General features: G+C 33.4%; 1 protein-coding gene across 3 annotated transcripts; it reads left to right on the forward strand.

Annotated features, from left to right (window-relative positions):
- On the forward strand, window positions 1-8,267 carry ZCF125 (P-loop containing nucleoside triphosphate hydrolases superfamily protein). 3 transcript variants are annotated; one of them, XM_020693702.2, is made up of 18 exons: window positions 1-278; window positions 366-455; window positions 1,024-1,142; window positions 1,238-1,351; window positions 1,430-1,511; window positions 1,619-1,686; window positions 1,784-1,861; window positions 2,230-2,372; window positions 2,443-2,545; window positions 2,623-2,703; window positions 3,402-3,470; window positions 3,542-3,601; window positions 3,682-3,834; window positions 4,451-4,729; window positions 5,368-5,454; window positions 5,619-5,777; window positions 5,871-6,246; window positions 7,559-7,748. In XM_020693702.2, the coding sequence occupies exons 1-18, from the start codon at window positions 134-136 to the stop codon at window positions 7,606-7,608; spliced, it is 2,256 nt and encodes a 751-aa protein (XP_020549361.1). In that variant the 5' UTR covers window positions 1-133; the 3' UTR covers window positions 7,609-7,748. The 3 variants fall into 3 exon arrangements, with proteins under 3 accessions (XP_020549361.1, XP_011078452.1, XP_088739027.1); XM_011080150.3 differs by having other exon boundaries at window positions 26-278; window positions 5,871-6,140; window positions 7,559-8,267; XM_088882901.1 differs by having other exon boundaries at window positions 239-278; window positions 1,010-1,142; window positions 5,871-6,140; window positions 7,559-8,267.
- The last annotated feature ends 4,322 nt before the right edge of the window (window positions 8,268-12,589 follow it).

Here is a 12,589-nt window from a genome sequence, read left to right on the forward strand (position 1 = left end):
AGAATCCCGCCCGTTGGCTACTCATTTTTTTATTTTTCAAATTCAAATTAAACCCCAAGAAAGAAACAAAGTAGAAAAAAGGGAGAAAAAACAATTCAAAGAACACTGTGGTGGTGTGAGTAAGTGCGTGAAGATGGAGAAGATCTGCGTGGCAGTGAGGGTGAGACCATCTGCAAACGAGGAATCCGTTAATGGATTTCGCTGGAAAGTCGAAAGCAATCGCATATCGCTCCACGGATCCGACGGGACTCCTATTTCGGGAGTTTCCTTCGCGTTTGGTAAGCTAACTTGAAATTCTTTCCGTGTATGTCTTTTCAAATATTTTTGTGATTTTGATTTGACTTTTATCAAATACTTTTTTGCAGATCACGTGTTCGATCAGGAATGCAGTAATGCTAGGGTTTATGAGCTTCTGACCAAGGACATTATTAATGCTGCTGTAGAGGGGTTTAATGGTGGGATTCAGTGCATTAGATTTTCTTTTGCTTGAGTTTTATTGGGTTACTTTGAACTGGGTAGTTCTTTGAGCTGAAAATGCACGAAATATGCTTTACTGAATAAAAGAAAGTTGTGAGCTAGACTACTTAAACAGGACATTCGTGTCAATAGAATCAAGAGGTTAACTAATAGTAAACAAATTTTCAGAAAAAACAGGCATATAATGGAGCTCCACAGAGGTAAAATGGATGACCATTTCTATGCTGAAAGAAGAGGCCGACCAAAGCAATGACATCCTCTTTCACATAAAGACTTAAAGGAATGTTCAGATAGAAATGATTGAACTCTAACTAGTAGCAAAATAGTGCTTTTCTTTTATGGTTGTGCTCCTGTCGTATTAGAACTTTCTCCATTCACTTTTATGAAAATTTCAGATTGTAAAATTTGATCTTAGGGATGGTCTATTACAGGGCTTCTTGATTTTTCTTCTCTTTTATTTGCCAGGACCATCCTTTAAGTATCCCTTTTAAGTTTCTTTGCTGAACATAAAATTCCAACTATATAAAATCAGATAATTGCATGCAGGAACTGCATTTGCATATGGGCAGACAAGTAGTGGGAAAACTTTTACCATGAATGGTTCGGATAATGACCCGGGAATCATTCATAGAGCTGTCAAAGACATTTTTGCAAAAATTCAAAAGGCAAGATGACCAACTTTTGCCAAATTTAAAATTTGGTAGCATTGTGGTATACATAATAGGTTTCTGACAGAATCTTCTTTGATTATTTGTTTTAGACATCTGATAGGGAATTTTTAATTCGAGTTTCCTACATGGAAATTTACAATGAAGACATTAATGATCTTTTTGCTGTGGAGAATCAAAAGCTTCAAATTCATGAGAGTTTGGAGGTAGGTTGTGGTCAAATTGTCTATATTATGGCAAATTTCTTCTACTGTATGAAAGTATTGATAGTTGTTGCTCTTTAGCGTGGAGTATTTGTTGCAGGACTTCGGGAGGAAATTGTGAACAGTGCTGACCAAGTGCTTAATCTTATTCAACTTGGAGAAGGTATGACCTTGGATCAGAACACATTCGGAATTAGCATGCACTTGGTCGTCAGTTTCACTTATCGTTATGTTATCAAATACTTAACATAGATTTGTAATTCTTGGCAGCTAACAGGCATTTTGGTGATACTAACATGAATGCTCGTAGTAGCAGATCACATACAATTTTTAGGATGGTATGTTGTTTATTATAGAGGAGCTTGGATCAGAAGTTGCTGCTTCTTATAGACATCTGCTATACTTACAAATTGTGATTTTTTTTTCATGAGCCAGGTAATTGAAAGTAAAGGAAAGGATAATAAATGCAATACTAGTTCAACTTCAGATGATGCTATTCGTGTCTCTGTCCTGGTTTGTAGTTATCCCCTTGATCTTTTCCTACTTCAACTTATTGGTTTCCTTTGTTAAATTAAAGGTTAAGTTTCACATTTTTTAAAGAATTAAAAAAGCTACAAATTTAAAGAGCAAAGAAATATTGCGCTTAAGGTATTTTTTAAACCTTAATATTCTCAATTAACTTGTACGATTACAGCTTCCATTGTCCAACTATGTAACAATTGCATTTCAAATAGAAATTGCTGCAGTAAACTCATCAGGTTGATTCTTTTTCAGGAGAAATCACCCAACATTCAGTTAATTTGCTTTTCTCTTTCTTACCATATCAGACTCGTGTCTCATTTTCTTAAATTTTTCTTACTGCTTTCTGTTCTTGGAACTAGAATTTAGTTGACTTAGCTGGTTCTGAAAGAGTAGCTAAAACTGGAGCTGGGGGAGTTCGTTTGAAGGAAGGAAAACACATTAACAAGAGCTTAATGATTCTTGGTAACGTGATCAACAAACTGAGCGAGGGTGGAAAGCAAAGGTAGTTGCGGATAACTTAACTGTATAAAAATAGTGATTGATGTTTACTAACTCATCAATTTCTTATGCAGGGGTCATATTCCTTATCGTGACAGTAAGCTTACTCGCATTCTTCAACCTGCACTTGGTGGAAATGCAAAGACTTCAATAATTTGCACTGTGGCACCAGAAGAGGTGCTTAACTGTTGTTCATATTTCAGTTACATCAACTTAAGTATCATGTTTGATGTGGAACTCAACGGTATATGTAGATACACATAGAGGAGACAAGAGGGACACTTCAGTTTGCTAGCAGAGCAAAGCGGATTACCAACTGCGTTCAATTGAATGAGGTAGAATTAAGAACCTATTGCAAATATGGCTTGGGCTAGCTCTTCTTTTGTCATTTATAATACGTTCTTGCGGATTTAGTTTGCTGATCTTATCCATACTTGTCTTTCTTGAGAGTGATGATTGATGCATCTACATTGACCAAACTCTAAAATAACCATTTTAATGAATATGTCCATTATCATTTGGGGCTTCAAAGACCTGCATAGCAGAAGTCATGGTTTGGACTGATTGGGATCCAACTTCTCCTCAAAGAGGAAGGTCAAATGTTAATATAGCAGATATTTAAAGAAGAAATCAAAACAAAAGAAAGCCTTCCACAATTTTGGTGCCAGGGGTATACAAATAAATTTGGCTTTTTCTCCCGAAGAGGCGAAGAGGTCATATGTGTCAACTTCTCAGGACTGGGATAACACGATGAGGTTCAATGTTGTATTCATTTCATATTCCCTACTTTCTTCTACAAGAAAATTTCACTTAGAAAATGACTGGCATTTCACGTACTGCATAGTTGATTGATATTGTTATTTAGTACTTGCTCCAAACTAGAGAGTTCTTGTTTTCTTTAGAATATGTATATGTTGTGATCCTTGCTTAGTGACCCTGAGAAGTAATGATATGTATGAGGGCAACAATAACATAAGAGTTGATTCCGTGATATTTTACTGGAATCTGATGTGGAGCTGCTTTATGTGTGAAGATATTAACAGATGGCGCCTTGTTGAAGAGACAAAAGCAAGAAATTGAGGAACTACGAAGGAAACTTCAGGTACCTTGATTTTTATGTGTTACGCCTATAATACAAAGGGTTAAGTTAACTCAGTAATACCTTCTGTATAGGGATCTCACGCAGAAGTGTTGGAGCAAGAAATTCTGAAACTGAGGAATGACATGCTGAAGGTAGATTTTTCTGTTGCATGTTTAGAGTTCTGAATATTTCAGGTCTTCTACTGTTATATACTTCTTTATCCTATCATCAGTATGAACTGGAGCGAGAGAAGCTTGCCGCAGAACTAGAGGAGGAAAGAAGATCACATAGAGAGCGTGATCAATGCATTAGGGAGCAGCAAATGAAAATTGACAATCTTAGCAATCTGGTGACTTTGTCAGACTCTGACAGAAGCTCATCCCATGTAAAACTTTCAACTCATTATTTGAGCTATATTTTGTTTCTTCTCAAAATTTAGTAATAATATTCTCTATTGAGCCGAGTGAACTCGTGCTTGTATTCCACCAGCCTATTTTTATCAAATTTGAAGCAATAGTCAGGCGAGTCTTAAATGTCATTTTGATATTTCTGAATTGGCTTAATTCCAATTGCAATTATAACCGATCTGATTTATATGTTAGGTTTTCATTTTCTTTTAAAAATGTGCACTTATATTTTTAAAATTGTGCAATATACAAGGGATGTATCTTATGGTATGCCTAATTCCCCCCTTAAGGTTTGAAGTCAGTTAACAAGTTCCTCTTCTATTAGATGCCAGAATGGAAAGACGTGGCTCAGCAAGAAATCTGATTTAGCTAAGGTTTATATGCTGTCATCCTCTGAGGTGTAACCAAATTATGCGAGAAACATCAATGCTAGCTATTGTGAATTCAGGGTGGTGAGGCCTAGAGCCTCCTGACCATTGGGGCTCACGAACCACGAAGTTATACTTCTGGATTGTGCCTGTTAATGCAAATTGCTCATGTTCCATATTGGTTATTCTCATTGATTGAAAATTTGAAATTAATGCTGGTTTATAGGATGGTCCCAAAGAATCTCCTCAAGATGGAAGTACAAATAGTCACAGCATGTCGCAAGAAGATGCTTTTAGTACCCCATGTTTTAAAGCAGCTCCTAATATGTTTGTTGCTAAGCGATCACACTACTCAACACTTCAAGAGTGTAGCCCACTTCCAGATACATTTGAAGACTTTGCTGATGAAGATACATGGATGAGAATGAATAAAGGTTATATACCTGACCTTGATTCGCTTCATATGACTCCTGCAAGAAAAGTTCAATCATTTCCATTTACTGAGGTAATGTACAATTCAATTTATTGGCGTTAGTTTCTGCTCTCAGTTAGTACTCTCTAAATTGATTTTTTTATTTTTGTATATTTTGTTACCTAATCGGTAAACATAGAGTTCAATCTACTCAATGGGTAGAAAAAACTTTCTTCCACATTCTCGCAGGTGTGCTGTTCTACTTGTGATATGACAATCCTGGGTAATGTTCATTTAGGTACTTTAAGAATTGGACATTCATTTTAAAGATATAGCATGCAACCACACTGTATAAACAATTTTCGGTCTTAAGCAATTTTCTTTTGCTTCTGTGAGCAAGAAACAAAGGATATTGTGAAGCCCACGTTCCATGACCATATTATGACCTGGAACAAGTATATTTACTATCAACAAGTAAAGCACATTATTATGGTCGAATTAGTTCTCTTCAATGTTTTGTTCCAAAGAAATATCACCTTCCTCATTCTTGCAGATTTCTGAAAGTTGAAGAGGAGTTCTGTTAATATTTTTTGAGAGATACTTTTGTCATAAATAGTATTAAATGTATTCTATATAACAATATAAAAAATTGCTTCCAGTTAATTTGATCAGTAATTTCAAATTCTGGAATATGCTATATCAGTTGGGTAAACATGGTATATCCATTACAGGATTGCTCAATGGAGACTAGCAGTCAAGAGATAGAAAACCTCCATAGACAGCTAAAACTTATCATAGAGGAAAGAGATGAATACAAGGTTTGTTCATGCTTGCTGGTAATAAATTTCTTACTGTTCTGTGGAATGGCTCTGTCTAGTTCAAACCTCAATCCACTATAGTTCAGCTTTCTATTTGCTAAGTTGATCAGATGACTCACATACTCTTTATATTCTTCATCTTATGCTTAATGTATGTTTTGCAGAGGAAGTATGAGGAACAGATGTCATTCAATAGCCAATTAACAAGAGAAATATCTCAACTCCAAGAAGAGATGTTGCTAATTCAAGGAATTCCTCAAAACCTACATGAGACTGTGACAAATTGCAAAGAAATTTACAAGGATGTTTGTTCTATTTTACAGGTGACACGCAATATCATTTTAAATACCATAAATTTGACTGTAGGGAGAATTTCCCTTAAACTGTAATATCTTTGTAATATTTGTCTTCAACAGAACTTTATAGCCGATGAGAGATCTGCAACTGCTCAAATACTCTCTACAACAATTGAAGTTGGGACAAGCCTGTTCTCAACATTAGAATCTCATCTGTCAATGGCAATGGATGGTAACAGACCCTCGCACATGAATGATTACTCTGTGCGAGAGCAGTGCAACATGCTCCATCAGAAGCTGAGCAGCACAATTTCTTCTTTGGTATTGTCTGATGCATCAACTCTACAGGATGAACGTAGTGAGGAATCTGTTTACAGCAGCAAAATTAAGGTAGCTGCCTGGTCACATATATCAAGATCTCACATGCCAATTTTGTTATTTTTCTCCATCCTGACAATTGGATTCTGTTTCTCCTACTTCAAGCTCATGATCTCAGGTCATTCCTGACTTCTTTTATGATGGTTAATCTCTATTATTTGCGTGTTTGATTCATTGCAGATTTTGTGAATTATCTGAATTTATACTATTCTTTGTTGTTTTCAATCTTGGTTAAATCCATTGGCTTGTAGCTGTGCATATATTTTAGTTTGTTAAGGAGTCTATTGAAGATGCCTTAATACTTCCCGGACTTATAGCCAACCAAAATAAGTCATGGGTGCACTAATGTATATCCTGTCATGTAACACACATCCAAATGACACATTCTGTAAACGATTATTTGGGGCTTAAGTTGGGAGAGGGAGTTATTTGTTTGATGGTTGATGATCCCAAGAAAATTATATAATTATTAATGGGACAAACCAGCTTGTACAAACTACTCCGTCGCATCAAGAAACGAAAACCTATTAATTACATTGCTGAAGTTACTGAAAAGAGTATCCTAGATGCCGTTCAAAGAAGCTAGTAGAATGTCCTAGTAAGTTATGTAAAACTACAAAGTAATGGTAACTTTTGCGAAAATAAAATAGATGGCAGTAAGTATGAAAAATTTGTCCTTAGGTCGATTAAAAGCTTGAATTGACCATTTTATTTCTAACAATTTGAAATTCTGAAGTACTCTTCCAGAAAGTTGACTAGGGAATTGAAATGGAATAAAATATGAACTTTATGGATGACAAGATCAGAAATGAAGATGTGAGATTAAAGTAATTCTAAATACAAACTGTAGGGATTATTTATGGTATTTACTAGAAAAGATTGTCATTAGTTGAGAGTAAAATGGTGGAGTCATGTAAACAGATATTTCTATGAACCTATCATGCATAATAAGATAGTCATGAATTTTCTTCAGCCTTTGACAAAATGTTTGTTGCTGTTGCCTTTGTTTTTTATCTGGTTGAACTCTTTTATGATGCTAGGTAAACTGGACACGTAAACAATCATGACTTTATATCTACCAATTCCTGATAGGTAGTCTTGGTGGAGTTTATGATACACAGTAAACTTCCTGTTATTTTGATTAAGACAAACGTTTTTCATCTATTTGTGACCATCTCAGTAATCAATGAGTCAGGAAGTGTAGGCTGCCTTACATGATAATCACTGTTCTCTAAAATCCTGTACATGGTTTATGAAGTCTACATCACCATTGCCTTTCTACCATAACCTCTTTTCAAAGAGGATTGGCGCAGAGCCTTGCCTTTCATATAAAGTTAACATCTTTCCTGTATTCCAGTATATTAGATATAAATATGTGTAGTAAAAAGTCTATCCGTCATTCTGAAAATTAGTTTTTGATTTTGACAAAGGGCACATTGGGAAGTCAAATTGCTTGCTGGAAGCAGGGACTGGAAAATGAAGTCAAAATTATCAAACAGAAGTACAATGACTTGGAGAAAGAGTTGGAAGCCAATATTCAGCTTCTAAAGGTCTCTGAGGGAAAATACCATAGCTTGGAAAGAGAGTTCCATCTTCTGAAAGAAGATAGAGATGCAGTACTTCAAAGAATCTCCAGTTCATCTCAAATGCTTGCACAAATTACTGGTCAAAAGGAGAGAGCTTTAAAGGATCTGAATTCTGAAATAAGGAGGAGGAAAAAGCTTGAAGAAGAGATAAAACAGTTTAGTATTGCATTTGCACGTCGACAGACGTCAATAATCTCCTTCCACAGCGACTTCAAATCTATACTTGACACCATAAAGGCGCAGAATCTTACTTCATTATCCAAATCTCATGGATCTTGAAAACAGCAGGCCTGCTGCCTCCTTTCTTTGCAGTGATATTGATGCTTTCGTAAAGCACGACTTATTTCTTTGGTTGTCTGTAGTATACTTCACTTCTCAGATATTTATAGTGCATGCTGCATGTGTCTGGCAAAAGACTGGGAATGTTTGTTATTTACCAGAATGTAAGATCATTAAACTGATGTATCCGGGGTGAAGCAAGTTCATTGCAAATACTTATTGCTTTAACTCTGTTTCACCAGTTTGTTAAGGTGCAAATCTATTCTTTGATGAATTGCTAGTCTTTGCGGGAGATATTATGCTGCAAGTGGTCTGGCTGTAAAGGCCCGTCATAATCTTCTTAGATCAACCCTTTGATATTGAAAATGAGCACATTACCCTTTATGAAAAAAATATAGTAATTTACCCCTCTATACTTTATAAAATGAAGCAATTTACCTCCTTTATAAGGAGGTAAATTGCTTCATTTTAAAAATTACAGGGGGGGTAAATTGTTGTATTTTAAAAAATATAGGGAGGTAAATTGCTATTTATTTTTTAATAAGAGGTTAAATCGTTCATTTGTAATATCACAAGGGGATTGCTTGTATTTTTCCGAAAACTTTATGATGGACTGATTATAACTAGGGTTGCAAACCAGCCTGTGGCTGAAATTTTAGGCTCAAGCTTGCTCATGAGCTTGAGCTTGATTTTTTTTATTTTTCTTTTTTGTTTTTTGTGGAACAAATTTGACAATATTATATGAAGGTTGTGTTGTTAGTATTTAGATTGAGAATTAGAACTTGAGTAATAATTGGTTTGACCACTTAAATTTTTGGATAATAAATGTGAAAGTACAAAATATGAATAAATAAATAAAAGAAAATTTTAAAGGCTTTTTTATTTGAATATATGATTTCATAATTTCTTGAGGGCATGTTTACCATCAATAGTGGATTATATAGAATGATATCCTGTAATTAGTTTGTATATGTCATGTTAGGGGTGCAAATGAGCTGAGCTCGGCCAAAATGTAAGCTCGAGCTCGACGAGTCTGCCTCAAGCTCGTAGTTCACAAACCGAGCTTGTGAACAACGCACAAACTCGAGCTCGATTTTCTTTCCCTAAAACATATTAAAAATAAAAACAAATAGACCATTTTACAATGTGGAATACATTATTAAAAAATCTAAATAAGTACGATGAAAGAAAAAGTGACAGTTATTAAAAATCATTCGGTCATCATTTAATGAGAAGTAACAAAAGTTTCATATCAGTACTCAATTTTCAAACAACATCAACAAATTCAGTCCTAAATCTTACAACCCGATCAGTCCAATCATTTAGGATAATACCAACAACCCATTCAAATAACCGAAAAAGCTAGAACTTTGCAATTAAAACATAAACATCGACAATACTCAAGTGCTCTCCACGTTTATCAAATGCCAACTCAAAATGAACTAAATTATTGATTAAGCTTGTTTTTTAGATAATATAAATAAAAGACCATATTTTATTATCATCTAAAAGTAAAATATGAGATATTGATTAATAATACTAATATGTGGTTGAAAGAAATGCATTTCTCTATAGTGGATATTGAAATTATAACAATAAAATTCTATGAATGATATTAAATATTTATTTACAAAAAAATTATCGATACGTACTAAATTATTGATTAAACTTACTTTTAAATAATAAACTAAAATAACATATTTTAATATCATCTAAAACTGAAATATGAGATGTTGACTAATAGTTCTAATATATGATGAATTTTAAAATAAATGTATTTTATTGTAGTGGATATTAAAATTATAATAACAAAATTTATATGAACTATATTCCATATTTATTTACAAAAAAATTATGAAAACATACTAAATTGTTGATTAACTCGTTTTTAGATAATACAAATCAAAATACCATATTTAAGTATCATATAAAACTAAAATATGAGATATTCACCAATAATTTTAATTTATGATGAATTTTGAAACAAATACTTTTTATTGTAGTAAATATTATAATATAATAATAAAATTCAAACGAATTATATTAAATATTTATTTTTGAACAAACTATCAAAACGTACTAAATTATTGATTAAGTTTGTTTTTAAATAATATACACCAAAATACCATATTTTAATGTCATCTAAATCTAAAATATAAGATATTGACTAATAATTCTAATATATGAAGAATTTTGAAAGAAATGCATTTTGTTGTAGTTAATTTAAAATTATAAAATAAAATTTGTATGCGTATATTAAATATTTATTTATAGAAAAATACCAAAATTTAAAGTTAATGTAATATTGAATATGTAGTTAAATATATAAAATAACATTTATTAAAAAAATAAAAACTTATGAGGTTCACGAGCTCACGACCACAAATATGCAACTCGAGCTTGAACTCGGGTTGGCTCAGCTCATCTTGCAAGCCTACTTCAGCTGAATCCTTCGTTTTTTTTTTAAACTTTAATGGGCCTATTGTGGTTGGACTTGGGGATCATATGTTTACCATGAGTTATTTCAAGTAGTATTGTATGATTATATTACCATTTTGTTTTTAAATAAGACAAAATGTCTTGTCCGCTAAAGGCAATTGAGAAAATCAGAGATTAAGTCTCCCTTATATCTTTTTGATTTGATAAAAATCAAATACACCCTTTCAGATTGGTTGAGTAAATCCAGGTGAGGTTGGTTGAGGAAATCATGGTTGAAGTAGCTGAAGAACTAATCATATTGTTTGGATTCGTTTTTCGAATGTTTTATTGTGTTTTATGGAGCTAGAAAGAGAAAAACAAAGATAAATAAGTATGTGTTAGAAATACTATGTATGTTTGGATTTATTTTTGGAGATAATTTAAAATAAATATTATATGTTTAATATATGTTTTGGGAGACAAAAATTACTATTCATTGTCAAATCACTGTAATATCATGTCTTTTTTTTTATATATATTTTTGTATATATGTGTGTATAAATATGTATGCATTTATGCCAAAACAATTCAAAGCACCCAAATAAGGTGCTTTTGTATGATGACAAACATTGTGTATGTTTTGACTCATCCCGAAGATAACTTGAAAATGAAAACAAACATAGCGAAGGCCTCTTAGCGTGCCTCTCTTCCTCATTTCACACTAAAAGAAAATCTTGATTTATTTTTCAAAACGCAAAAAGGGTAATTTGTTAATTCTTTTCGCATATTACAGGGGTAAATTGTATCTAAACCTTTTTTAATCTTATGCTAGGATCATAAGGTATTCTAGTAGGTATTTCATTAAGACAGTTAACTCATTTTAGGATTTTTCCGTATTGTGTGATTGACAATGGAAAATCCACTTTCAGTTTGAAAGAATCGGCATGACCCAAGATTTGGGAAGAACACGGAAGCATGAAAATAAGCATATTTAAATTTAAATTGAAAGAGAACTAGTCCCTTGATCTCGGATATACGATACTCAACAAGCATAAAATAAGCTTGACATAAAACAAGTGACTATAACATAAAGTGAGGAAAATATATTCATGAAATTTTATCTTTTCGATTTGTAGACTTTCTTCGAGCTTTTCTCCTCCAACCATGTGCTCATGCAAAGACCAACGAGATATTTTCTACGTCGAACACACACTACACCACAAGGTGTTCTACACCAAACCTTACTAAAGATAAGGTGTATGTAATATAAGAGACTTAATTATACTATTAACTTAGTATATCAAACTCAAGAGGACCTTGGTCTAACTTGAACTGGTTCAAGAAGAACAAGAATAGAGAGAAAAATAGGGAGAAGAGAGTTGTCAAGATGATAAGTGTGAGAGGAGTAGTGTTATCTTTTGTATCATATTTAAAATAACATATACACAAACTCAAGAGATATCTCATGTACTTGTTGTATGTATACATGTATACATTATTTACCAAGTCAAAAATAGGTACAATGTGTGTCCCCACATTACACTATTTCCTTGTACCACAAATACTTAAGCAATAACTCCCTCATCCTTACAACTTCACATATATATGTATATCACATATCCAATAATTGCAGTCTTTGAAACTTTCATTGGTTCGAGTATGGGCCAATCTGAAAGTTCTTCTTGTTGGGGTTCTTCTTGTGGATCTTGCATGTGTTCGTCTAGATCCTTGGAATGAAGCCCTTGTTAGTCCTGTTTTCTCTCCAAATTTGTATGATCTGGCTTTTGACTAGGAGCACCATGATCTTTGTCGGGAAAAGGTTCTTTTGGAACTCCTTGGGTAGTATACTATTTTGCTTCCTCCTCTTCCTTGGCTTGCTCGATTCTCCTATAATAGTTAAAAAATCATTGTTATCTCAACATAGAGGGTTCGTTTGATTTTACCTCTCAGTCTCTTCATGCTTTTCTGGATAGATGTTTGATAACAACAATCCTTCAATTTATATTTAAGGAAAGACATCCTCCTTGCAACTGAATCTAGCTGTCCTTCAGGTACTTTGTATGACTGGATCAACATTTCCCTCCATGGACTGCATGTCTTTGCAAAGAACATTGGAGCTGCTACTTCCTTCGCTACTCAACTCTGGAAGAAATACTTTTGAAACTAATAGATATATTC

Source organism: Sesamum indicum, linkage group LG7 (assembly GCF_026168435.1).
Source record: "Sesamum indicum cultivar Baizhima isolate 11 linkage group LG7, ASM2616843v1, whole genome shotgun sequence".
Taxonomy (NCBI): Eukaryota; Viridiplantae; Streptophyta; class Magnoliopsida; order Lamiales; family Pedaliaceae; genus Sesamum; species Sesamum indicum.

Coding starts and splice junctions, on each gene's coding strand:
- ZCF125 (XM_011080150.3), top strand. CDS start 134: ATGGAGAAGATCTGCGTGGCAGTGAGGGTGAGACCATCTGCAAACGAG. Junction 1,512..1,618: donor TCTTATTCAACTTGGAGAAG/GTATGACCTTGG, acceptor AATTCTTGGCAG/CTAACAGGCATTTTGGTGAT. Junction 4,730..5,367: donor AATCATTTCCATTTACTGAG/GTAATGTACAAT, acceptor TATCCATTACAG/GATTGCTCAATGGAGACTAG.